Consider the following 25,737-nt stretch of genomic DNA (forward strand, 5'->3'; position numbering starts at 1 on the left):
GTTAGTGACATATTTTGTAGCCTTGGCAGCAGCTTTCTGCCTTCTAGAAGTCAAGCTCCTATAGTTACATTTTCACAGGTGGAAAGATAGCCACAAACCTGATCTTCCTCCACAGCTGGTTATACCCGTCTCCATCCTGCCAGGTGCTGAAATGATGGAGCTCTTTCAGAGGGCTATCTCCCTACTGTGGAAAGATGCTTTATGAGCAAGCATCTCATGATGGATGAGATGCTTCATGGGGAGAGGGCTGCAGTCCTGCCCTCAGCTTTGGACTAGGCTGAAGAACTGCCTCCCTATGTGGTATTCTGAGAGGGACCCTGGAGAAAACTCTGCTGCCCCAACTATTTCAATAGCTCATTGACTTTAATGTATCAAACATTGTAGTTCCATTGCTTTATGGCTTAAAAAAACAAACTGGGCAAAAGATAAATATCTCTGGGCCAGGTCCAAACATGAAACCACCTATCCTCAATTTATCATATCAGTTTTATAGATTCTTTTCAGTTGTGATCACCAGAGGAAAACAAAACCTTTAGAGGATGGGGCTGAGGACAGGCATCTGGAAAGGTTCCAGGGAAGGAAAAATAATGAGAAAATGGAAGATGAGTAGATACCAGAAGGAATCAGGGGCATACTTCCCTTTTGCCTCAGACCAGTCCTGTACACATTTGTGTATTTCAAGCAGAGGATCAAAATGGCGAGAAGGTAAGGACTTCAAGTCATACATCTGGCTCTCTTACTTTACATAAATTCAGAGCCTTCTCCCCAACAAAGCAGAAACCAGCTCTACCCATGTTCTATTTTACAAGTGCAACAAATGACATCATTATTCAGAATTTCCTCATTAATGCCAAAACTCATCTTCAGAATCAAAAAGCAGTTCTGGTTATCAAGATTCTAACATCTTGGTTGATTCCAGGTCAAATGAATAAATATCAGATGTGTAGATCCTTTTAGGTAACTCCCAAGGCAAGTCATGGCATCAGTTAAGTTCGTAAATGAAGATATTCAAGGCAGAGATCAGCAAAGCCATCAACATGCATGATGAAGGTGACCAGCCGCTTACAGAAATTGCGTGCCCACTTCCTCTCTCCTCCCTCCCAGAAGAGGTGTGCTAAGGAGCCTTTGAAGCAGTGTCAGCATGAGCCTTTTTACCCCAGCCTTAGGATCACCCCTCCCCAACTCAGGCCTCCAGTGTGGTGCTCAGGCCACTGTGAATATCTGAGACAAAGTGAAGAAAAAGGAGGGGGGTGGTTTGCCACCATTGGCATTTGAGAACCTCTAGACCTAGCTAGGTCTCACCTCCCTCTGTGTCTAAGTCTCTTTTCCCAACCTCCTCCCTGCAGCAGCAGTCACCTAGACCAATCAAGTAAAGAAGAAAATTAAACCGGGATGGAAGTTCTTTGAGGCCCAAGGAAAGTCTCGTCTGTAGCCCACTGATCAAATTGTCTGGATAGAGGGGAGAAAACTGGCATCCACACAGGATCAAGGACACAGTAGCCACTGCAGTGATAACCTGGGTGATTGATTACTATGAGCAGCTGGATCAGAGCCTCTTTGGAAACAGCTAGTTGTCTCTTTGCCTAGGGTTTGTAATAATTCATACTATTAGGTTGAAAAGCTTCAATGACTACATTCCCTTTCCTGGCAATGTGTCCTAGCCTGAGCCACAACTGGCTGGAGTGAGTACGTTTAGGAACGGCATCTTCATTTTTCATGGCAGCAAGCAGTCATGCCCACAATTGCAAATGTTTAGGGCCCACAGGTGAAATGTTTTTAAATCTGTGGAAAGAAAGCTTGGTTCGAGGAGTTATATTTGGTGGCCATAGAGAGAGAAAAAGAAGGCTAATGAAGTCACTTTTTGGAAAGTCTTGGTACTGCAACAAGAATATTTTCTGCATAAGGCATCTCCCAGGCTATATAGCTTTTTTAGATCACTAGATTCTTGAGAACTTTCTAGGCCCAGGGGTAGTGAAGTTTGGGACAGAAATGGTCCCGTGGGCTTCCTTCTGTTGCCTCAACCTGTTTTCAAGCAGTCTGAATATTGATAATATCCAAATTTGAGTGTATCTAAGTTTTTAGGTACCATGTTAATATAACTCAGTTTAAAACCTAGTTGCCTGCCAAACAGGTTGACCTAGAGTGAAGATCCAATTGGCAGAGGGGCGGTGGAATGACCATGAATAATATCTCTGAGAACAAAGGTGGAAGCAAAATTGTAGCTGACACCAGGACTTCCAAAAGGAAGCATATTTTGTTTGATAAAATTCCTCATAATCTTGCTGTAGGGAAAGATGAGGGGAAGGGAGAGGGAGTTTGGGATGGACATGTACACACTGCTATATTTAAAATGGAAAACCAACAAGGACCTACTGTATAGCACAGGGAACTCTGCTCAATATTATGTGGCAGCCTGGATGGGAGGGGAGTTTAGGGGAGAATGGATGTGTATGGCTGAGTCCCTTCACTGTTCAGCTGAAATTATTGTTTGTTAATTGGATATACTCTAATACAAAATAAAAGGTTGAAAAAAAATTCTTTACAACCTTAAGAGGAATACTGACTTGGACTGAAATACCGACTTGGCTTTAAGAGTCTTGAATCATCAATTTTTAACTTGTACTATTATATCAATTCACAAAAGTACATTTTAAAACAAATACATTTTTATGAGACCAATTATCTGTCTTCTTTTTTGTAATTCTTCTAGGTGATGAGGTGGAAAGAGGAGACGTAGATCTAAGAAAACCCTCTTGGTTATGGGGAAGGCCCTTTTCTCTGTGAGTGTGTATATTAGTCTCTTGTGGAGTACTGTACTATACTAGGCAGATTGAGAAACACTAAAAAGGATTATTCTCCTTCCATAGTATCCAGAGGCTTATAATGAGTAAGAAACAGTAAAAACATTAATGGAAGGAAATATATAATCTAAGTGGCAATGACATACCGTAGGGGTCAAGAGAAAGCTTAGTGGAAGAATTAGGGCTTATACTGAACATTGAAAGTTGGATGGGATGTGAGTACATAGACAAAAGAAGAGTATCCCAGAAAAAAAGGCAACATGGGCAAAATATTGGCAGTGGAAGTGAATGTACTTTTTGTGGGGACAGTGAGATAAACTGCTGTTTTAGTGTTTGGTTTTAATTATGAAGAGTATGAGATAAGGCCAGGTTAGAGAAGTTGGTTGTGTCCATGTCTGGAGACTTTTGAATTCCAGCCTGAGGAGTTTCAGTAGAGTGTTTCTCTGTTCAGTAGAAACCATTTGTGGCTTTGGACTAGGGGAGTAACATGAGGGAATCAGCACTTTACAGATATAAAATTGGCAGCAGTGTTCCTAGTGGATTTGGGTGGGGGAAGTCCAGAGGTAGGAGATGTAAAACTACTTAGGAAATTGTTGTCATTCATTCATCCATCCATCCATCCCAACAAGCATATAGGTATTTGATAAGCTAGGCATGAGATAACGAGAGCTTAATACCAAGAAGAGGAAGGGAAGATTATAAGAGGCATTGCAAATGAGGGATATGAGACAAATTTCAAGTTTTGCAACTTCAGATGACTATAAGAAGTGTGGTATCACTAATGGGAACATAGAAGTTGTGGAAACACAGAAGTTGGGATGAAGAGCTGCTCTGGCTGTGTGCAAGAAGGGAAATTATTAGCATAGCACATTAACAATCTATAAGCAGAGCTATGGTTCTATAATTCCTGAAATTCAAGTAGAAAAAGAAGTGATGTAAATAGGAGGGATTTAAAGTATGAAATGGAAATCAGACTAGATAGAACTAGGGTCTCTTCTCAGTCTGAGATCTTATGAATTAAGTAAAGGTTCTTCCCTGCTGATATTACCATACAACTTAGAGGATACCTTTATTGTCCAATTTCCACTTATTTCTTTCATGACACTTGTAATAAATGGTTATCTAGCTTCTGTCTGAAATGTTCCAGAGATGATGGGCTCATAACCTCCCAAAGAAACTCTGTTACACTTTTGGACTGTTCTATTAGGAAGTTTTTCACGAAGTAGACCTGAAATCTCTATTGTTCTGTGTACCTGTACCACAGTGCAATTATGATCCCCTTTCCACATGAAAACCCTCTAGAGGATTGAAAGCAGTGATTACAATTAGTCTTCTTATGACACATTTCATGCATCTAGGTCATATCTATACTCAAGGAGTCAGTTTTCCAAGCCCAAAGCCATTGGATTCGCTGATTCACCTGGAACTCCACGAGGGCCTGGTTGCCCCGGTAATCCATCTACTCCTTTATCTCCAGGAAGTCCACGAGGTCCAGGAGCCCCTGGTAGCCCAGTTCCTGGGGGGCCAGTTGGACCAGTGTGGCCTTTTTCACCAGGAAGTCCTGGTAACCCCTTTTCACCGGGGAAGCCTTGTGCACCATCACCCTAGACAACACATAGGAAAGAATGAAAGTGTGACTTAAAGACACATCTGCAGAGCCCTCTGACCATAGGAAACAGACACATAACCAGTGGGAGCAAGGCTTTTTTTTTCAGTTAAAATTCTTTATCACTCTAGTTTTTCAATCAATTCCTCTGAGTTGAGGTAATGGGAATGAAGCTTGTCAACCCTGTGTGACCTTATAATGCAAAAGGCTCCAGGTGAGGGGGGCAGAGATAACAACCCTGGAGGCGGGGCAGGGGTTGGTCACAGAAAGCAGCTGGATTGCCTGCAAGGGAAATCTCCTAAGAAACTGAAGCATTTTAAGTGATAATGGCCAGCTGTCACTAGCATTTATCAAGTGAGCCAATGACCCATTCTGAGAAAAAGATTCCCATTTTGCAGAAAGGAAAAGCACAGTGTTGGTGGCAGAGGTAGGAAGCTGCCATCAGCCTCCTTCCCTTGCCAAGTCAAGTGTGAGGATTTATAGCACTAGTCACCCAAGAAAAATCAACTTACCAGAAGGCCTGGCAGCCCTGGTAAACCTGGTATTCCATCCTTGCCTGGGGCTCCTGTCTCACCAGGGAGCCCCTGGGGGCCAGGATCACCTTGTTCTCCTGGCATCCCTGATCCTGTGCTGAGAGTCGGGTCCCCTTTCTTTCCTTTGGGGCCTGTTGGACCTTGAGGCCCAAATACACCCTGACAAAAAGAGAAGGTAATGATCAGGAGATACAGACTTCATGGAATTTTATTACCTTGCATAGATTTGACCTAAAACAAGTCTTTGGGTAAATTTTGGCACAAAAAATGGACACTGGATTATGTCACCACCTTGGATTATCATTGCCCATTTATTTTCTTACCCTTTCTAAGTTTTGAAATCTTTGAGGATGGGAACTTTGCCTTAATTCAAATTTTATTTTCAAGGTCTGACACAGTGTGGGTCAATTGTAAGTTATTTTGTGAAAGGAAGGGAGAGAGGAAGGGAGGGATCACAAGTAGGTTAAAGCAGAAAGGGACTTTCAAGATAGCTAAACAGATTTCTTCACATTACAGATCAAAACCCTGAAGTCTGCTTTATCCCCATCTTTCTTTTATGTGTTTTAATAAAGTGCTTGTTGAGGAGTGAGGGACAATTGACAAGCTCCCATTTGCTTCCTCAGGGCCAAGTTTGGTAAGACTTACTGGATCCCCTGATGGGCCCTGTGCACCCCCAGAGCCTGGATCACCTTTGGTTCCTTTAAGACCTGGAAGGCCCAGAAGTCCTGGTGGCCCAGGCAGGCCTGGCTCCCCAGGTGGCCCCATGTTGGGGACACCACCATCACAAGCACAAAAACCTGGGTCCCCTGGAGGAAAAATTAAAAAAGACAACATTAAACTAAGTGGGCCATCTTTACAAGAAGAAGGAAGACCCGCCAGTTGGAATTTGTGACTTGAACAACTCCACTGAAGGCCTGCAGAGAACAGACACAAATGAACTAGCTTCACTCTTGATCAAAGTACATCTGTGTTAGTGATTTGGATTTCATTCATCTAGGGTAGAGCCCAGTCTAATGTGCCATCAGAGTTGAGAACCACTGACCTATACTAATCAGCTGAGAGTCTGGAATCCAAGCTACTTGAAGTTTCTATTCACCAAAATGTCTTTTGTACACAGAGACAATGCCAAAGAAATTAATGATAGAGAGTTCAGCAAAGCATCTTTGAAGAGATAGCACGGAGTCACTAGTACTGTGGCCCAGCCACCTAGACCATCTGTGCTTACGGTCTAAGAAAAGAGATTTTGGGCCAACATAGGTAACTCTGAGTTTCCCTAAGATCCCAAAGGGCCTCCTCCTACTTTTAGAAAATTAATAATCACTTCATAGTCACTGAAACTCTGAAAGGACAATCTCTTCTCCAAATAATCCATGGACCTCCTACCTGAGTTTGAATCACCTGGGATGCTTGTTTACAAGACAACTTGCTGGGCCTCACTCCAGGACTAAATCAATCAGACTCTCAGGTGGCCAGATCCAAGAATCTAATTTTTGTCATCTCCCCATGGTGATTCGCATGTCTAGTGAATCAGTTGAGAATTACTATCATCATTCCAGACTTAGAGAAAGAAAACCTTCTGGCACCATGGGAATATAGAAGGAGAGGCATTAGAATTGGCCCTGTTTTTAAGTATGATAATGGTATCAAGAAGCACACTAGCTCGGCAGTGAGTCAGGGAAAAACCAAAATTGGCATCCTAGGTCAAGACTTGTAATTTAATATCCTTTGCCCCCAGCAGTCTTCCCTGTGTCTAAAAAGTAGAGATGGAGCTTTCAAAAATGTCTGAATGAGCTCTTATACTTAGGTAGTGCCATTTTATGATAGGGCAATGAGAAAGGAGAGGAGTAAGTGAAAACCACTCTGCGGTTGAGGAGAGCTGTAAATTCCTTTGAGAAGAGATCTTGGTACCTGAATCCCCCAGGTCATCTCCAAAACTCCCTTCAGCAACTGTTGACACTTTCACCTCTTCCTCCACCTTGCTCTGGGCTGCGACTATTATAAATTGATTTATTTACACTTTAGCATCTTCCCCTTAGAGTATGAAACAGAGGAATGACCGAAAGACAGCAGAAGATGGAGTGCGCGGGACAGCTGAAGGCTGGGGCAATCAGTCAGTCCTTCAGCATCAGTGGGGATTGGAGTTGTTTTCCTGGAGCCAGCTGGCTTTTTCAGAGGTTCAGGTCTTGACCTTTCCTGCAGGCTGAAGGTAATGACAAGTGACTTTCTGCCTTGGCCTTGCAAACTGAGAGGGGTTACAGGATATGCAGAATAGCTTCTACAGGTGGAGAAGCAGGAAGAATGGCCTAGAGGCCACTTTGTCCTGTGCAACCTCAATCGCCAGCCTCAGTCTTAGAGCTCCAAACATAGCACTTTTGACAATCTTATAATCACATCAAGATCCAAGGTTGCTCCTGTTCGGATTCCCAAGGCTGTTGGTTGGCTCCTTCCCAGGGGGCCTTCTCCAAGGAGTTTGGGGAACAAAGAAACCTAAGCAGACAAAGATCACCTTTCATTCCTTTGAGGCCTGCATGTCCTTTTGGACCTCGTTCCCCTCGGAGTCCCGGCAATCCTGGTTCTGTGCTCTGTGGGGTTCCCGTCTCAGATGCTGCACCTTCAGGAAGAAGGAACATAAAAGCTTGGCAGCTTACAAGAACCTGGGCTCATGCACAGCAGCTCAGTCACCAAGAATCCTGGAGCATCAGTTATCAAAACAGAGATACCCTCCCCTCAAAAAACCCAAGACAGGGACCCAAAGTCTGTAGCCATTTCCCAACTCTATTGGCTCAATTCACTCTACTTCTACTAGTTACAGGACATTCACTATGTTCCAGGCACTGGACTAGATAGTGGGGACATGGAAATAAGCAAGGCAGCTTCAGCAACTCAGACATCCCTGTGTCTATCCCAGGAAGTCCTCTTATGACAAAAGAGGAGATGGGGACGAGCTGCAGCAGTCAGGGGATGTAGGTTACAAAGAAACATGCAGGGTGTATTTCTAGCCTTTTTTCTTAGAATCTAGAGTCTCATCCTCTGATGACTTAAGAAGAATAAGTCCTGTGGAGGCTTTCAGCAGCCATCTATGAAGATCCCCTGGAGGAGGTAATGACAGCCCACTCCAGTATTCTTGCCTGGGAAATCCCATGGACAGAGGAGCCTGGTGGGCCCCAGTCCATGGGGTCGCAAAGAGTTGGACACGACTGAGCACACAGAAACATGAAGATCCAGGCTTTGTTTCTAATTTCTCGAGCTTTCAGCCCATCCTGCTGGAGCCCTGAGGACCAGGGAAAGCTTAAAAGAGCCAATTCTGCTCCTTCGAGAACTACCAGTCCACAGGCTTAGGGGTTGAGAACAGTGAGGGGCTAAATGAAATGACTACAGAAGTCGGAAGGCATTAGGGAGTGTCTGGTCACTGAGATGGCCCTTGCTCATCTTCTTTGATGAACACTCTGATTGCTGTGGTCCCTAACCTGTGAACTGCTCCCTCCCTCAAAAATCAGGGCTGTTCTACAGTCTGGATCACACGCGGATCTCAAGACCAAAGGGAGAAACAACTTACCAGGTGGGCCTGGTAGGCCTGGCAGGCCTGGCAAACCACCTCTGCCAGGGAGACCAGTTGCCCCCGTTGTGGTGCGGCCGGGCTTTCCTCGTTCCCCCTTCAGGCCTAGAGCTCCCTTGGGCCCCAGAGCACCGGGGCCACCTGGAAGGATAAGCCCACACAAAAATGTTAGTCACATCAGCCTCCTCTTCAAGGAGTCCAATTGGTGCCATATGTTAGACACTAACTCCAAGAAGAGTTTGGGAAAGCATTTGCCTCTCTCCTACAGCTAAGTTAAAAGGGTCCCTAGGAATCATCTAGCCTAACCTCCTGGGAAACAGAGGCCCAAAGATGTACAGAAACATGGTCAAGGGCCTAGAACTTCTCAGTGGCAAACCTGAGAGAGAAAACTGGGACTCCAGCCCCCCATTTCTAGATTTTTTCCACCTTGGTGCTGGGATCAGCTGTACCTCTTTCAAGGGGCTTTTTTTTTTTAATTTTTATTTTTTGGCTGTGCCATGTGGCATGTGGGATCTTAGTTCCCCAACCAGGGATCGAACCATGCCCCCTGCATTGGAAGCATGGAGTCTTAACCACTGGACTGCCAAGAAGTCCCACAAGGGGATGTTTTAAAAGCACAGGTATCCTTATAGAGGCCCATCTCTGAGGAATTTAGAAACTGCTGTTTTTAAAAGTAATGTCTGGCTTTATATTTGGGACATCAGTGCCTCCCAGACTCTGGTATGCCCTTTCTCTTTTTACTGCTAATAGAGTGACATATGAGTGTGTGCCTCCAATGACTGTTTCAAGGGTGTCATCCACAGGATCCCAGGGCCATTTACTGCCTGGGTTAAGCACACAGTGAAGGTCTGGGTACAAATTTTCCTCTAGGCTTTTGTTAGCTTCTTCTGGCAAGCATCAGCTGCAATGGCACATCCACAGAAGAGTGACAGGGCTGCAGCAGTCTAACCCAGGCTTCCTCACTGATGGTCTAGGCCTCACTGATGGCCTGTCTATCTATGGTACATTATCGAGGCCAAAGGAATGCTGCTTACCCAGGCCTTGAGTACATTTGTCCTTGCACTCACAGAGGGGAGCTTACTGACTAGGTCTACCTTTCTTTTGACTTTGGTTAACTAAGTCCCCAGACCAGAGGTATAGCAGGGGATGCTGAGCGTCAGAGTGGATATAGAGGACTAATCTGTGCAGGGGGTGGGTTGGTTTGTTTCACCTGGTAAAGCTGGTAATCCAGGGGCACCAGGAGGGCCAGGCAGGCCTTGTATGCCTTCATCTCCTTTAAGGCCTGGGAGGCCTGGCATACCAGGGTCTCCAGGATAACCTGGCATTGCAAAGAAAAAAAAAGCAGTAAGCAAACCAAAGGAAGCCCACAAATGTCACAAAATGCCTCAAAAGAGTTGCAAGGAGATGTTCTCAGGTTGGAAGTGCCTTTCTTGCCCTTTACAGGTCTTCCAGATGCTAATGTGCTCATGTGATGATGGGCCTACTTGAACTAAGGGTCTCCTAGTGTTCAGAACTGGACTGGTTAGGGCTTGCCTTCCATGGTAAGATCTGATAAGTACTAGGAAGGTTCTCACTAGTAATCTTCTGTCATGCCTCAAACCTCTACCATTTGGGTTAAGGTGTTGAGGTGTACCCTTCAAGTATACACAGGTTTCTTGGTCGTGGAACATAGGAAGCCACTGTCAACCACCAACACCTCAGCTTTAATGAGTTTACCAGACAGGGCATGGGTCTGAGAAGATGTGAGGAGAGGGATTAGTTAGGAGATCCGAGTGGACAGGTACTATAGCAGAAGCTTTTGGTTGAGCATCTGGATCTCTGGAGAAGCCAAAAGGAAGAACTGGACACATATAGTAACTACAACAATGAGAGGTAAAGAAAAACTTCCAAAGTGTCATACTACTGAGCATTGTTGACCACTTGTTCCCCTAGCCAAAGATACTTTCCCACTTCCTGTGAAATTGTCAGGCTCAAGCATGACATACATGAGATTCTGTGTGTCCCATTGCATCAGGCTGAAGTTACCCTAGCTGAGAGGATGTGAATCCTTTCCTAAGTGTCACTAGGAGAACCATTTTTAGCTAATCAAGACCCAGGCCAATGCAAATCCGACTGGTGACCTAACACAAACATGGATTAATAGGGATTGGCTTGTTTGCCTAAAACACTGGAGTTCAATTCATTCCCCAAGTTCAGGATCCATGAATGGCTCTTGTGGATGTTGGGTTTAGCAGCAATCCAATGACTGATACAATATCCTTTAAATAATTACAGGGGATATAAAATTCAACTTTCTGTTTTTTCCCACTCAACTCAATGAAAAGTTGCACCTGAGATCACAGCACCATCTGTATCGATGAAAATATCTGGACCTGGCAGGCCAATGCCACCTTTTTCACCCTGCAAAGATTAAATACATTAAACACAAATATTTCTGTGACCTCATCACCTAAGATCATGTTCCCTCAAAACCATTCCCCAAGACAATGAAAGATTCCTCTTTCTGTAACCCCTTATTTTGAGGGCCAATTTGTCCATAGGTTAATTTCAAAGTCAAATAAATTTAAGAGGAAGGTGACACAAGGCAGGCCAGAGGCCTGACACTCAACTTCAAATCTGTCAAGGACAAGGGGTCCTGATTTATGTTGCAACCTGACTCCAGGACAATCTGCTTCTGAACCTGGGAAACATATTGCAGGAAGAGACAATATGGCTATATTCAAGAGGTGCTGAGGAGGGAACAGAGTTTTAACTTTCTTTCCCATGTTCGGCAGGCTTGAAACTCTGCTACTGTCACTGCCCTTGTTATTGGATGACATCAAGCTGAAGAAATTAAAAGAGTCCTACTTTTCTCAAAAGAGGGACTCAGGTACCAGAATTGGATAAAGTGGCATATCCAGGGTGGGGTGGCAGGAGCCACTTGCCCCAGGTTCAGGCAGTAAGGGGGGGTGCATTGTCTGAAAGAATTCAAGAATGATAACAAAACTCCAAAGTTGCTCATTCTAAATGATATCAAGAATAGAATATTTCTCCTTGTATGGATGGATTTGCTCCCACACTGTGACCGCCACTTTTTCGTCTACCACTGATCAAGTCGTGTCTAAGGAATGGTCATCAACTTTGTGTGTTCAAAGTAGCTTGCATGCATTTGGGGTAAAGTGGGTGACATCTAAAATATCAAATCACTAAAACACACCCCATCTCATTATGTAGGCATGTGCTATGATCTAAATGTTTATGTCCCCTGAAAATTCATGTTGAAAACCGAATGCCCAAGGTGATAATATTAGGAGGTGGGGTCTTTGGGAAGTGACTAGGTCATGAGGGCAGAGCTCCCACCATTAGGAGCTAGCTTGTCCCTTCCACCTTGAGGACACTGTTACAAGTAGGCAGTTTGCAAGCCAGAAGAGGATCGTCACCAGAACTCAACCATACTGGCACTCTGATGTCAGATTTCCAGCCTCCAGAACTGTGAGAAATAAATTTCCATTGTTTATAAGCCACCCAGTCTGTGATATTTTGTTATAGCAGCCCAAATGGACAAAATAGCATTTATACTAATTCCTTGCCCTTCCATCTTCCCAATCCTGGATTTTCACCTCCCACCAGCCTTACCTTAATTCCTGGGAATCCATTAAGCCCAGGGAAACCTGAAGACCCCTTCCTGCCCTGTGAAAGAAACATAGTTACAACTAAATTGAGTGTCTAAGAGCATAAGAGAGGTTGGTTTTTGGATTAGTCCAGGACAAATGGCACAGGGATTTTGGCTGGCATTCCAGAACATGCATGGATTGTACCTGACTCTGGAAGCCATAAAATATTTCAGGAAGCAATTATGGTGCTAGGTAGCCAACTTGCATGTTAGTGGGTACAAAGACCACAAGGCTAGAGATGAATATAAGCTGGCTTGGCCCTGATATCGTGTTAAAGATGTATGACTGCATTATGGCACCGAACTTACTGCACACTCATCTTGGGTAAAAACAAAAGAAGTGAGTGGCTGAGATTCTATCAGCAAATAGAGGCAGACAATTTGCATTATAAGCAGTGTTTCCCTTTGGATCGATGGTCATGTTAAATAAAGTAGGAGGGTCTTCTGGTCAGGATTTTATACATTGAGACTTTAATGATATTATCCCAAATACCTGACTCCCCGGAGGGCCTTGGACTCCTTCTAAACCCATGGGACCCTGTAAAGAGAATAGAGGTACCTTAGAAAGATTAATAGCCCACAGTAGACAAAGCCACTAGACTTACATAACAAAGCTCTCCCACTGAGTTCAGGATTTAGCAGCCCCTAAAATCAGGTAAGAGAATGTTCCTAGACTTGGCTTAATGACTTCTTTCTATGCACTAATCCATCAGGCTGAATAGAGGCACAGGGAATTTTTAAAGAGCTAAATAAATGGAAACATTTTAAGTAGTAGGTGGAATTTGGTAGAAGGGCTGGGTGGTATTATACTTAGTCTGCATTAGTTCCAAGTCATGAGATTTTTAAATAGATTGTGGGAGGGCCTCTTGTCTCTCACCCCAAATGCATTCTTTGTTGGTGATTATATGTTTTCAAGACAAGGGAGAAGAGGAGAGTGGAGAAAGAAATGGCAGCCTAATGGATGAACATTCCTAAATACTCAAGACTCTTAACAAGCTTCATGACCAAGCTAAAAACACAATGAATTAATTCTCTGAAATGTTGCTTCTTTAAGGTGAAGGTTGGCCAGTTGTTTACAAGCTGAGACCCAAGTGCCTGAAGCTAGGAATCAGAGAGGCTAACAGTTAGTTCTCCACTTGAAGTGAGATTATTATTGGAAACTATTGACTTCAAATTCACTATGTTCTAGAACTTCCCAGGCTGGTTTCTGTTCTATAAAAATTGCACTTGGGCCTCTCTCTTGCATTCCTGCAAATTGCCCCTCCCAGGATAGGATGGAAAACATTCACATCATTCACATCATTCACATCATTCTTTAGCCCAGAAGATAATTATATGTGAGGACAAAACGAGAGTAAATGGGCTCAGGAGCCCCTGGTGTAGAAGGTACATCATTCCTTATTCAAGGGAACCACTAAGTCAAGGGAGTGGGGCAGAGAAGAGGAAGAAGACTTAGGGACCTGCCTGAGGGTTGAGAAAGAGAAATAAGAGAAGCTTAGGAGTACATCAGGTTATATAATAGAAAGATGCAAACAAGAAAGAAAATGGACCAGTTGACTTCATAGATCCAGGCAAGCAATATTCCATGTTCATACCCTAGGTCCTGGCAAACCAGGAATTCCCTTTTCTCCTTTTTCTCCAGCAATTCCAAATCCCTAAAGGAGAAAAGAAACCACAAGTTATAACAATGATTTCCTCATAGGCCTCCTGGTTCCATCCAAAGTGAAAGTGTTAGTCACTCAGTCATGTCTGACTCTCTGTGACCCCATGGACTATAGCCTGCCAGGCTTCTCTGTCCATGGAATTCTCCAGGCAAGAATACTGGAGTGGGTTGCCATTTCCTCCTCCAGGGGATCTTCCGGACCCAGGGATTGAACCCAGGTCTCCTGCATTGACAGGTGGATTCCTTACCACTGAGCCACCTGGGAAGCTCATTTCTATCTAGGCATGGTCTAGAGCCTTGCAGGCCTTAGGAACACTCCCAGAGGGACTGCAAGATGGTCACCAACCCCTCCTGCCCTGCTCACAGGAGGTGAGGGCATGCAGCCGTGAACATGACTTGAGGATCTTCTAGGGACAAGCAGAAATCCCAAAAGCAGAGTGAATGAGAGCACTTCCTCCCCGCTGGGTCTAGGGCAAGCATATGCCTGAGATATGGAAGAATTCATTGCTAAAGTGGATAAAGTATTTCACGACAAACGTAATTGAGTTACTTTGTTGTCAGTGTTTAAAATTGGACTTTCTGGAGCATAGATTTTGGAAAATAGCATTTAGGCCTATTAAGAGAGTAAAGAAGGCAGTGAAATCTTCTCACAAGGAAGCTTGTGAAAGACACTAAATGTTATGGCACACGTCCTGTTGTCCTCTTGATGTGATCTGGCTCAGCTGGTTGTAAAAAGCACTGCTCCAAACCCATTTGTAGAATAGTTTTTCCTTCTTCTTTCATACTCACAGCATTCCCATGGGTACAGTTGCTTGGATAGCCCTTAGCTTTGTAGGCCCAAGTTTTTTTTTTTTTTTTTTAAATGTGAGTTGTTTTTCTTGCTGTCATTGTGGTTGTTGAGGTGAGGAGTGTATGTCTGTTAAGGATCCAATTCAAAGCAGGCTTTGGTTCCTACTTATCTTTTCTCTTTTCTACATCTACAGTTAGGAGTCAAATAGCTCAGCCCTCACGCTGAATAGAATTTCTATTTGAATGGCTTGTGGGTCAAACTGAATGCAAACTTCTTTGAAATCTTAGTTCTGCAGCTCAAATTGGACACCAAGGCATGGTGCCCCCTGGTGGCATGTGTCTACTGGCATCTGAAGTCAAACACTTCATGGAGCCTTCCCTGGCCTATGGAAGGAAGCTATGGCAGCCTGGAATTTTCCAGGCAAGAGTACTGGAGTGGGTTGCCATTTCCTTCTCCAGGGGATCTTCCCGACCCAGGGATAGAACCCAGGTCTCCCACATTGCAGGCAGATGCTTTACCCTCTGAGCCACCAGGGAAGCCAATGGCAGCCCAAGCTGCCCCCACTCTTCAAGCACCAAAATAGGTTCTAGATGAAAGTCTATGAGCAAAAGGTTTATATCACATTCACTTCTGTCTCCTCCAAGGCATGTTACTGTAGGCTGAACACACACAAGGTGGTCCGATACATATTTGTTGAATTAAATAGAACAGTGACCCAGGGAACAAAAGTGTTCAAAAGGGTGAGGGGAAGAATGTCCAGGAACCATCTCACAGCCCCCACCTATCTTGTCCACAGTTGTAAAGACAAAAGGGCCTTGTCCTTCTTCAGAAAGCAGAAGGAGCCTCTGGACTCTTGCTTTCTCAGAGAGAGTGTCTGAGAGCTTGAGCTACAATGTGAACAAAAATAAATACACACAATATTTAAAAAGAAAAAAAAATATAAAGCAATTTGTGTGTGTGGGTTAAAGCCAATAAAACATAGATGACTTGGCAAGATATTGGGTTGTAGACTCAGCTTGTCTCCCAGCACATGGAGGCCCCATACAAGGCCCTGCTGAACAAGCTGTTCTAGCAAGATGTCCTGGGCCCCGGCCCTGTCCCAGTCAGTGCTCGTCATGACCTGACTTGCACCCACTGCTCCCACACCTCTTCTCAGCCATGGCCAAGAACGCCTCATTAGAGAACTAGCTTAGCTGTTTACAGGTCTGCTCTCTAGGGCCTTGGTCTCCTGGTATTTTTGGTTCAAGGATATTAGTGGCTCTGTAAAAACTCAACTTCAATCACATGGCCAGGAGTTGAGGGGGGTCGGCAGGATGAGGAGCGTGGTATGAGAAAAAGGCAAGCTGCAAACATTAGGCTGCAACCAGGGGGTGTCAGGCCCCACTGTGGAGTGAAAGACACTGGCTCTGGGTCCTCAGAGACCTGCTGGCCCAAGAGGCAGGCTGCCAGGGTGGTCACCCTCTGCCCAGGCTCCTCTCCCAGCCCCCATAAGGGCCATGGAGAAGGGCGAGGCCCATCTGCACAACCAGGGCAGGAAGGCAGGAGGGAGGCTGAAGTCTGAAAAGGGGCTAAGGCCACAGGGAAAGGGCAGGGAGTGATCATATTTGGGGGTCATTTTTGGGAGGCTAAACCACAGGAATCTGTTCAGCTTGGCACTGCAGGGGGACTTGAGATGTGAAACTTGAGAGGTTAGACAAGTCAGTCTTCCTCAGCTCTGATCCCGTTACACTGCTGCTACTGCCCCCTCAGGGCACCAGAGCCTGGGGCCTAGCTTAAGTCTGTCAAGTTGGGGCTGCACCTCTGAAAGACCTACCTGAAATGCCTGGAAAGCCTGGGGCTCCACTGAAGGAGAACTCCCACCTGCCCAGTAGTTGCCTCAGCTCCACCCAACAATCACCTCAGGATGGACCATTTTGTTTTCTTCTCTCTCTCCCCCATCTGCCATGTTGCCTTACCCTGTGTTTGCTGGCACCTTGGAGGGCGCAGAGGTAAATGACTGAGAGTCTCCACAGGAGCACCTGTGGCCTACGTGTAAGTTTGTTGCTGGGACAGTGTGGTGAAATGTGTGAAGCTGGGGCTGAGCCACAAAAACAGAGGTGCTGGGTCACTGCAGAAAGGGCAAGGGAAAGAAGGTGAGGCCTAAACCAGTCAGGTTGGCCACTTGTCGCTCCTGCAAAGATCTGGGCTAGAATGGAAAGAGAACAAACGGTTGAAGGGAACATTTGGATTCTCTAGAGATTTCTACCCTCAGCGCTGTCTTGTTTCTCAGTGAGTGTGGAAATTGAAAGCTGATGTGAGGGTTCTGGCTTTGAGAAGTGTGTTCCTTTCGAAAAGTTCAGAGTATCTGAAACATGTTACCACCTTTCTTCTTACAACTTTTTTGACAGAAGGCAAGAAGGTACCTATGAATGTCCCTACTAAGCAGATAGAGATATTAGGAGCAAAGGAGTTACAGGATTTGGCCAGGGTTACACGTGGAATCCATGCCAAAGTGGGCTGAGAACTCTGGTTTCTTGATTCCCACTCTCTGAAAATACACTGTACCATATAAAGAAAGGTATTTTTCCAGCTTGGATGTCTTTACAGTCAACTGGGGTTTCTATTTGTCAGATCACACTGTGAAACACTGGAAATGCTGAGCTTAAAAAGGCATTGCAGTTTATCACTGTTCATTGCTGTCAGTCTGTCTTTCTTTTACAGGGCAAAAGGGAATGGGGTGAATTTGCAGAAGGGGAATTCCTCTGAGGTAGAACAGGGAATTGGATAGGAAGGAGGGAGCCAGTGAATGGCAGAGCAGCAGAGATCACACAATCCACCACCACCAAGACAAGAACCAACTGAACTGTAGGGGGCAGTGTGGTATGAGGAAAAAGCCTGGAACTGGCTAGTATTCAAGAGAACTGAATTTCAGTCTCAGTTCTGCTAATAACTTGCTGTATAACTCTGGACAAGACTCTTTACCTCTTCAGGCCATAGTTTCCTCATCAGTACAGGGATATAAGCTCAGTCCATCTTGCTTACATAACAGAGATGATGTGTGTGACTAGAATCTATGTGAAATGCTCACAAAGTAAAGGTACAGACTTGATCCCCCAACCCACTCGCAAAGTACTCTATATCTGTGTGGTCCAATAAAAAGATAATGTGAGCTACTATGTTATTTTCAATTGTTTAGTAGTTTCATTAAAAAGTAAAACAAATAGGTGACATTAATTTAACATTTTATTTAATCAAATATGTCATAAATATTGGGCTTCCCAGGTGGCGCTAGTGGTAAAGAAACCACCTGCCGATGCAGGAGATGTAAGAGATGCAGGTTCAATCCCTGGGTTGGGAAGATCCCCTGGAGGAGGGCATGGCAACACACTCCAGTATTCTTGCCTGGAGAATCCCACAGACAGAGGAGCCTGGTGGGCTACAGTCCACAGGGTCGCAAAGAGTCGGACATGACTGAAGCAACTTAGCACAACATACATAGCACAGCACATCATAAATATTGTTTCAACACTGAAGTAAAAATTGTTTAAAAAATGAGATATTCTCTATTATTTTCTTCACACCTAGGTTTGGAAATCTGTTGTGTGTTTTATACTTACAGCACAACTTGTTTCAAACTAGCCGCGTTTCAAGGGACTGGTAGGTGTTTGTGGCTGGTGGTTATTATATTGGACAGCACAGCTTTATACTTTGCAAAGAAACCTGACGTACATCATGAGTTGGTCTCAAAACAGGAGAGATGACCATTGCCATGTGACATATATACAGAAAGGTTCAGAGACTTAAAGTCTCAGACCTGGGGTTGGGGCTGAAGTCTAGGTATCCTGTCTCCAACATCAGGATTCTTTCCCTTTCTGATTCATTAGATTCTGAGTTGATTAAAATCAAAGCCATAGAACAGATGGTTCTCTGTGCTGCTGTGTCTCTATGGAGTAGCAGCCATCATCGTGAAAGCCACCTGTGCCACTGGCTCTACTGGCTGGGTTTTCTGGCCACCAGGAGAGACGCAAAGTGTTTCAAAGAACTGCAGGGAAACCCTGGAGTCCTCTGTTCTCACTTTTCCAGCCAGCCGGGACAGGCCTAGTCATCTTTGATTTATCCATTTCCCTCCCAACCCCGACACCCAATCCATGGAAATTTCATCAGCTCCTTCAGAACTCATCATGTGGTTTAATAGATATATCAAGTAAATGTAGTGTGTTGGCCTTGTTTCGATTCTGATTCCGAACAAGGTAATTATTAAAAAATATATTTATGAGACAATCATGAATACGAATTCTGATAATGAATGTTAAGTCATTACTGATAATTAATTAGTGATGATGAAATCATCACGATGTCTTTAAAAAGTCCTTATCTCTTAGAAATACTGAGGTGTTTGCACTGAAGTGCTATGTCTGTTACTGGCTTCAGATTGGCCATGAGTTACTAATTATTGAAGCCAGGTGATGGGGACACGGGGATCATTATGCCATTCTCTTCACTTTGTATATGTTTGAAATGTTCCAGAACAAGAAATTTCAACTTTTTACATTTTGAATTTATGTACTTCTTTCCATTTTCCATTTTAGTCCAAGACATCACCATTTCTCACCTGCACTGTCACAGTAGCCTCTGTTTGCTGACCCCCGCTCCTTGCCCCCATCTTCCATTACTCCCCTCCACTTCCCACTACCACAAAGAGAGATCTTCTTAAAAATACAAGTCAGAGTCTTCCAATGGCTTCCCATTACATTTAACAAAAAGCCACATTTGACCTACAAAAGTCTCCATGACCTGGCTCCTGCCTCTTTTTCTGGTTATTAGCCTTGCTCACTCTTCTCCACCCACCTACTTCTTGCTGTTCCTTAGGGTCTTGGCACTGTGGTTCTCTTGGCCAGAAACACTCTTCCAAAACTTCCACATGACTTACTCCCTTATAATAAGCACCTCCTCAGACAGGCCCTTCTTGACCACTCTGTCCAAAGTAACCAATTCCATTCCCCATTCACACTCCATCACTTTGACCCCTTTTTATCATCTATGTATCACTTACCACGATAGGAACTTGTTCTCCATTCATTTGTTTATTTGTTAATTCTCTCCCATCCCTTACCCCTCTGCCCTTTGAATATACTTTCCTCAAGGTCAGGGACTCATACCTATCTGATTGTTATTTACCGTTTGAGCTTCAGAGTCCAGCAGAAGGCCTGGCATATAGGGGCCCTCAAAAAGTATTGTTGGGTAAAAAAAAATCTAAGATACAAGGCCATTTAGGAAAGTGAAAAAAGGATCACTAACATTACCATTTACTGAACAATTGATAAGTGCCAGGCATTTATTAAGTCCTTTTCATGCATATTATCTCCTTTAATCCTCGTAACCACCCCATTATTGTCCCCCCTTTTTTGGTAGGTTAGGAAACTGAGGCTTAGAAAAGTTAAGAAACTTGTCACATAGCCAGAAACTGGTGAAATCAGAAGTCAAGCCTATAGGTCTGTTTCAACTCTAGGGCTTGGAGATAATATCCTCTAAGCTATATAGTCATATGAAGAACCTAATGTCCCCATGGATTTGAAAAACAAGAACATGTCCTTAAATGCCTTCTAACAATGAAGACGGTTAAATTCTCTACAATAACCATAGGAGGAAAGTATTTCTGTTTGCTTTTTATTAGTATAGCTGTTGTCCAATCAGATCCTCAAATACATGTTGACCAAATAGGGAGACTTACCGGCAGACCAGGTGGACCACTTATTCCTGGGAAGCCCTGAGGCCCTGGTTCACCCTGGAAAATCAATCAAAGCTCAGTGAGTAGCAGCAGGCAGCAGTGAACATAAAGGAGATGGCTCCCTTGAGTTACTTGGATGGGCAGTGGGGAACCATAGGGATGTTTGGGATGCCAGATGCTGATGCAGATTGCCCAGGCTCCACAACTAGTAACTACACTAGGATGTCTAAATTTAGGGAGCCTTTTGTGGTGTGGAAAGGACCAAAGTCCATGGCAGGGGGAAAAAAACAATCCAAAACAGAATCTCAAATGCCCAGGTTAATTGGGAGGCAGAAAAGATGATCATCTGTTTTCTTTCCAGTGGAAGAAGCTGTTAAGTGCGATTTTCTCTAGCAAATTACTGGCTGCAAAGACATCAATGGTTTTGGGAAAAGAGTAATGATTACAGTTTGGAAAGTGCTGCATAATACTCTAATCTGTCTTTCCTTGATATGCTAATTTACCGATTAGTACCCTGAAGGGGCTCCTTAAGGTTTGGGAATAGTTAGGAAGGCAGGGAATTTTTCATATGCTCCCAAACTGTTCCCAAAACAATGATTACTTCCTGTAAACCTGGAGAATGCCTGGAGCTGTTGCTTCCACAAAGAAATGGGACTAAACACTTCCCTTGACCAGAGGTACAGGATTGATCACAAAACTAAAAGGATCCCCAGGAAGGAGTGGAATGCAGGTTACTAAAAGATATCTGCACAGATTAATAGGGAACAGCCATTCAAATACAACCAGGTCTACACTCATATCAAAATACAGATTATTAAATATCTCACTTAAACAGGTTCAGCCTTGGTAGTTCAGATCAGGTGAAGTAGGGCATCTACCGCCACTTGGTGACAGTATACCCTGTGTGCAGGGTCAAGTTCTGAGGGCAAATAGCTTCTTTAAGAGGATAACTCAAGAGCAACCATTATACCCTATTGTTCTGTTATAGCACTTTGGGGACAATGTAAGTATTGAGAGAGTTGGTAGTTAGGAGGAAAAAAACTCAACTATTTAATGTTTGTTTTAAGTTATTCAGCATCTTGATAACTGAATCTACAAAACTGAAACACAGAGAACAGCACCTGAATGATTATTCAGAAACCCAGGCACACTCATAACCATATACCAGAAAACAGACTCTATAAAATTTTCACAAGGGACAGAACAAAGAAGGTTTTATCTTCACTTTCAAACAAAAATCCATTACCCAGAACCTTCTATCTTAGTATAGTCTGGTTATTAGAGTTGAACTCTAGTATTAATAGGGAAAGACTTATTAACTTGTTCTTAAATGTTTACTACCTTGGATCCTTTCTTCCCTTTGGGAAATCCCATGAATTCCAGTTCTCCAGTAGATGGTGGGGGTCCTGCAGGACCAGGCAGGCCAACATCTCCCTGTAAGATCAAACGAAACATTAAACAAAGCAGACACCACACAGACCATTTCTCCAGAGGGTAGGTTTGTCCTCCAGATATAATTCACAGATAAAGTGTCCATGACTTTAGCCTCTTCACCCTCACCCTTGCAGCAATGAGGAACCAAAACTATCAGTCCCAAGAGGTGAAAAGAATTACAAGCCTGACCAAATGCATTCTGTACCAGCACTGCAGAGGGAGGAAGTGAGATGGATGAAAGGAAACAGCAGGTTCACAGTTTTCCATGGTCATGCATGAAAGGGTGTTTAGAAGTAAGCCAAAAAGGGGTTTGAGCAAGGTGAATGGCAACCTCTCGGCAACAGTGATCAGACTCTAATTGGTCCAATCTTTGCTAAGAGCACAAGCAGAGGCAGTAGAGTCTGTGTTGGAACACTGAAGACTGAATTTGCTCCTTGAAGACAGTGGCAGCCACCAAGCTACAAGAGGCAGCCACCAAGGAAGGGGAGGGCAAGCTCCCAGTCTCCCTTGAGGCTCCTAAATGACTTTACAGTTTCTATAGAGGGAAATATTAGTAGGAGAATGAGGGAAGGAAAATAAAAGGGAATGATGAGAGAAGGTTAAGAAGGAGAGAAGGGGGAGATGGAGGGGGAGAAGGAAGAGAAGGAGGAAGGATGGAGAGAAGAGAAGCAGACAAAAGGAAAGAGAAAATGACACAATATAATACAAATCAATAGGGAGATACCCAGGTGGAAGGACGATAAAATAGATTTCAAGAGAGTACGTTCATCAGACATATACACTTCACAGTAGGAAGCAGGAAGACTACAATATTTTGAAGGGAAAAGACCACAAGAGCCTATGTGTGCACATGCAACCCTCAAGGAAACCCACCAGAGGACTCATGAGGGATGGGAAATGTTCACTTTCCAAGGCAAAGATCCAAAGCCCCCAACACAAGCAGGCACACATGTGCAACTAGAGACACTTCTTGAAGCACATGGAAAGCAGTGTATGTTCCAAAATCTATTTACCTTGACTCCTTTCTCTCCTTGGAAACCTAATCCCATATTCCCCTGGGGCACAGGGATGCAGGGAAGAAAAACAAAATCAATTACTAAATAAGCTCCAGGAATTTAAATTGGAATGCAGTCTTTTTTTTTTAACCAGAGTATGTTTAACAAGACAAGAAATATCTCTGGGGAAACTAGCGTACTTAGTGGTAGGAGGTCAAGTGACCCAAGACAAAGTATACTTACATCAGGACCAGGGAAACCAGGGGGGCCAGGAGGACCCTGGATTAAAAGAGAAAAGAAAGAGTTAGCTCTTGTTTGTTTCAGCCCCAAAGAACCTAGGCATGTTGAGAGTCACTGAGGGTAAGTCCCCTACCAGCGTGGTGTGGCCCTGCTTTGGTGTAGCAGATTCTAGCTCCTTCTCCCCAGAGTTCCTTTTTTTAAACATCTCCTTTGAAATTTTCCCAATTGACCTGATAACAGTCATGCAAAGGTAATGAAGACTTCATGTGTCATTCTTCCCATTAGGTAGGGCTGACAATTTTAAATGATGAGTTTTGGTGAAAGTAATTCAAACTAATCAGGGGTGGGTTTTCACATACTGGAGAGAGGCTTTCTGGGTACCACACATATTAACTGGCTATGTTCTTCCTAGAATCAGTGATGGAAAATAGGTAGGTGGGAAGAGCTCTCCAAGGTGAAGTGTTGAGAAAGATTTTGAAGTTGCTTCTGTGCTCAGGGTGGGTGATGGTGCTGGTGGTATGATTAATTAGCAATGTCTATCATGGATGAGGGGAATGGAAGGTCACAATAGATGTGCTGGGTATTAGCCGTCCTTGGGCTATATTTTAGGTTGAGCTAGACTAGGAGGCTTTGGAGGCCCAGAGTAGATGGTCAGAGATTCTGATAAATAAAGGTTACAAATAGCTCCTTATAAGAACATGCTTCACTTAAACCTCCAAGAATGGAAACTGCCTTTCTCCACTAGGAAGGCCTACATTTACATAGGCTTTTAATCCAGGGGAAAGCATTCATGCAAATGCTATGATCACATGGTAGATTTAGGCCAGTCTTACTTGCAATCCTGGTGGTCCTATGGGTCCTACAGCTCCTGGAGATCCGGGTGTTCCTTGTGGGCCCTAGAGAGGAAAGTTTTTACCAAAGTCAAAGAAGTAAGACAGTTTCTCAGGAAAAATATACCCATAAGAATCACACAAGAATGTTCATAGCAGCTTTATTTAGAATACTTAAAAAGTGGAAATGTCCGATGAATGGATAAAGAAGTTGTGGTATATATATATAATGGAATATTACTCAGCCATAAAAAAAATGAAATAATGCCATTTGCAGCAACATGGATGGACCTAGAGATTATCATACTAAGTGAAGTAAGTCAGACAGAGAAAGACAAATACCATATGATATCACTTATATGTGGAATCTAAAACACAATACAAATCAACATATCTATGAAACAAAAACAGACTTACAGATATAGAGAACAGACTTGTGGTTGCCAAGGAGGAGGGGGTAGGGGAGGGATGGACTGGGAGTTTGGGATTAGGAGATGCAGAATGTTATATACAGGATGGATAAACAACCAGGTCCTACTGTATAGCACAGGGAACTATATTCAATATCCTGTGATGAACCATAATGGAAAAGAAATATGAAATAAGAATGTGTATATGTATATAATATATATATATATATATATATATATATATATATGAGTCACTTTGCTATACAGTAGAAATTAACACATTATAAATCAACTATACTTCAATAAAATTTTTTAAAAATTGGAAATGTCCCAGGTGTCCAGTAATAGAATAACTGATTTTAAAAACCCAATACATCTATATAGTGGAATAAGTACTCAACAATAGAAAGTAACAAATTATTGATATATTAAACAAAGAGAATGAATCTCAAAAGTTCTGTTCTAAGTGAAAGAAGCCAGACCCCAAAGGCTACATATATATTATTCCCTTTGTATGAAGTTCTAGAATAGGAAAACCTTATCTATGATAGAAAAAAAAATCAGAACAGTGATTGCTTTTGATGTGGGTTGACTGGGAAGGAGCAGGAGAAAACTTTCTCTTTTTTTCAAGATTTTTTTTTTGACATGGACCATTTTTAAAGTCTTTTATTGAATTTGTTCCAATATTGCTTCTGTTTTACATTTTGGTTTTTTGGCCATGAGGCATGTGGGATCTTAGCTCCTCAACCAGGGATTAAACCCACATCCCCTGCATTGCAGGGTGGGGTTTCTGAGGTGATGGGAATGGTCTACATCTTAGGAGGGGTTGAATTACACGGAAATGTTTATTTGTCAGAATGCAGCAAATGCACATTTAAGATTTGTGTATTTCATTATATGTAAATTTTACAGGAAAGGAAAAACTGTAAAGAAATTTTGAAGTCTAGCTAATGATATCCATGTTGTAGCATTTAGGGGTAGGAGTATTATTGTCTGCAGTTAACTTTGAAATGCAGCAAAACTGAGATGGATTGATGGATGGAAGTGTGACAAAGCAGGCAAAGTACTAATGGTACAGCTATTCGCTGAAAACCTGGTTCAACTTTGCTCCCTATTTGAACTTTCATATTAAAGTATGAAAAAACAAAAACTTAAAAAAGAAAAAAAACAGTTATATCACTATCAGATAAAGTGGACTTCGAGACAAAGAATATCACTAGGGATGAAGAGGGGGTGCTTTGTAACAGTAACATAGTTCAATTCATCAAGAAGATGTAACAATCTTTTTTGTGCACACACTTAATAGCCGAGCTTCAAAACACACAAAGCAAAGACTGGTGGAACTGTAAGGAGAAATAGATAAGTTCACGATTCTAGATGGAGATTTGAACATCCCTCCTTCAGTAATTAACAGAACAACTGAACAAAAAAGTGAGGAAAAAGAAGATCCAAATCACATTATTAACTACTTTGACCTAATGCATATTTTTTAGATCACTATACCCTCAACCAGCTCAATA

The 25,737-nt window shown here is 43.2% G+C and overlaps 1 protein-coding gene across 1 annotated transcript in view; it reads right to left on the minus strand.

Moving 5' to 3' along the window:
* COL4A6 (collagen type IV alpha 6 chain) overlaps nt 1-25,737 on the minus strand; it is a 323,591-nt gene that overhangs the window by 26,937 nt on the left and 270,917 nt on the right. Inside the window, exons 9-24 of the mRNA XM_020898381.2 lie at nt 23,811-23,873; nt 22,981-23,016; nt 22,756-22,797; nt 21,650-21,742; nt 20,312-20,365; nt 13,744-13,803; nt 12,642-12,686; nt 12,112-12,165; nt 10,827-10,896; nt 9,707-9,814; nt 8,497-8,637; nt 7,447-7,551; nt 5,586-5,746; nt 4,920-5,099; nt 4,222-4,405; nt 1,303-1,356 (exon numbers count right to left, since the gene is read on the minus strand). Of these exons, the coding sequence (XP_020754040.1) occupies nt 1,303-1,356; nt 4,222-4,405; nt 4,920-5,099; nt 5,586-5,746; nt 7,447-7,551; nt 8,497-8,637; nt 9,707-9,814; nt 10,827-10,896; nt 12,112-12,165; nt 12,642-12,686; nt 13,744-13,803; nt 20,312-20,365; nt 21,650-21,742; nt 22,756-22,797; nt 22,981-23,016; nt 23,811-23,873 (1,450 nt within the window). The remainder of the gene's footprint in view (nt 1-1,302; nt 1,357-4,221; nt 4,406-4,919; nt 5,100-5,585; nt 5,747-7,446; nt 7,552-8,496; nt 8,638-9,706; nt 9,815-10,826; nt 10,897-12,111; nt 12,166-12,641; nt 12,687-13,743; nt 13,804-20,311; nt 20,366-21,649; nt 21,743-22,755; nt 22,798-22,980; nt 23,017-23,810; nt 23,874-25,737) is intronic.

Source organism: Odocoileus virginianus, unplaced genomic scaffold, assembly GCF_023699985.2.
Source record: "Odocoileus virginianus isolate 20LAN1187 ecotype Illinois unplaced genomic scaffold, Ovbor_1.2 Unplaced_Scaffold_1, whole genome shotgun sequence".
NCBI lineage: Eukaryota > Metazoa > Chordata > Mammalia > Artiodactyla > Cervidae > Odocoileus > Odocoileus virginianus.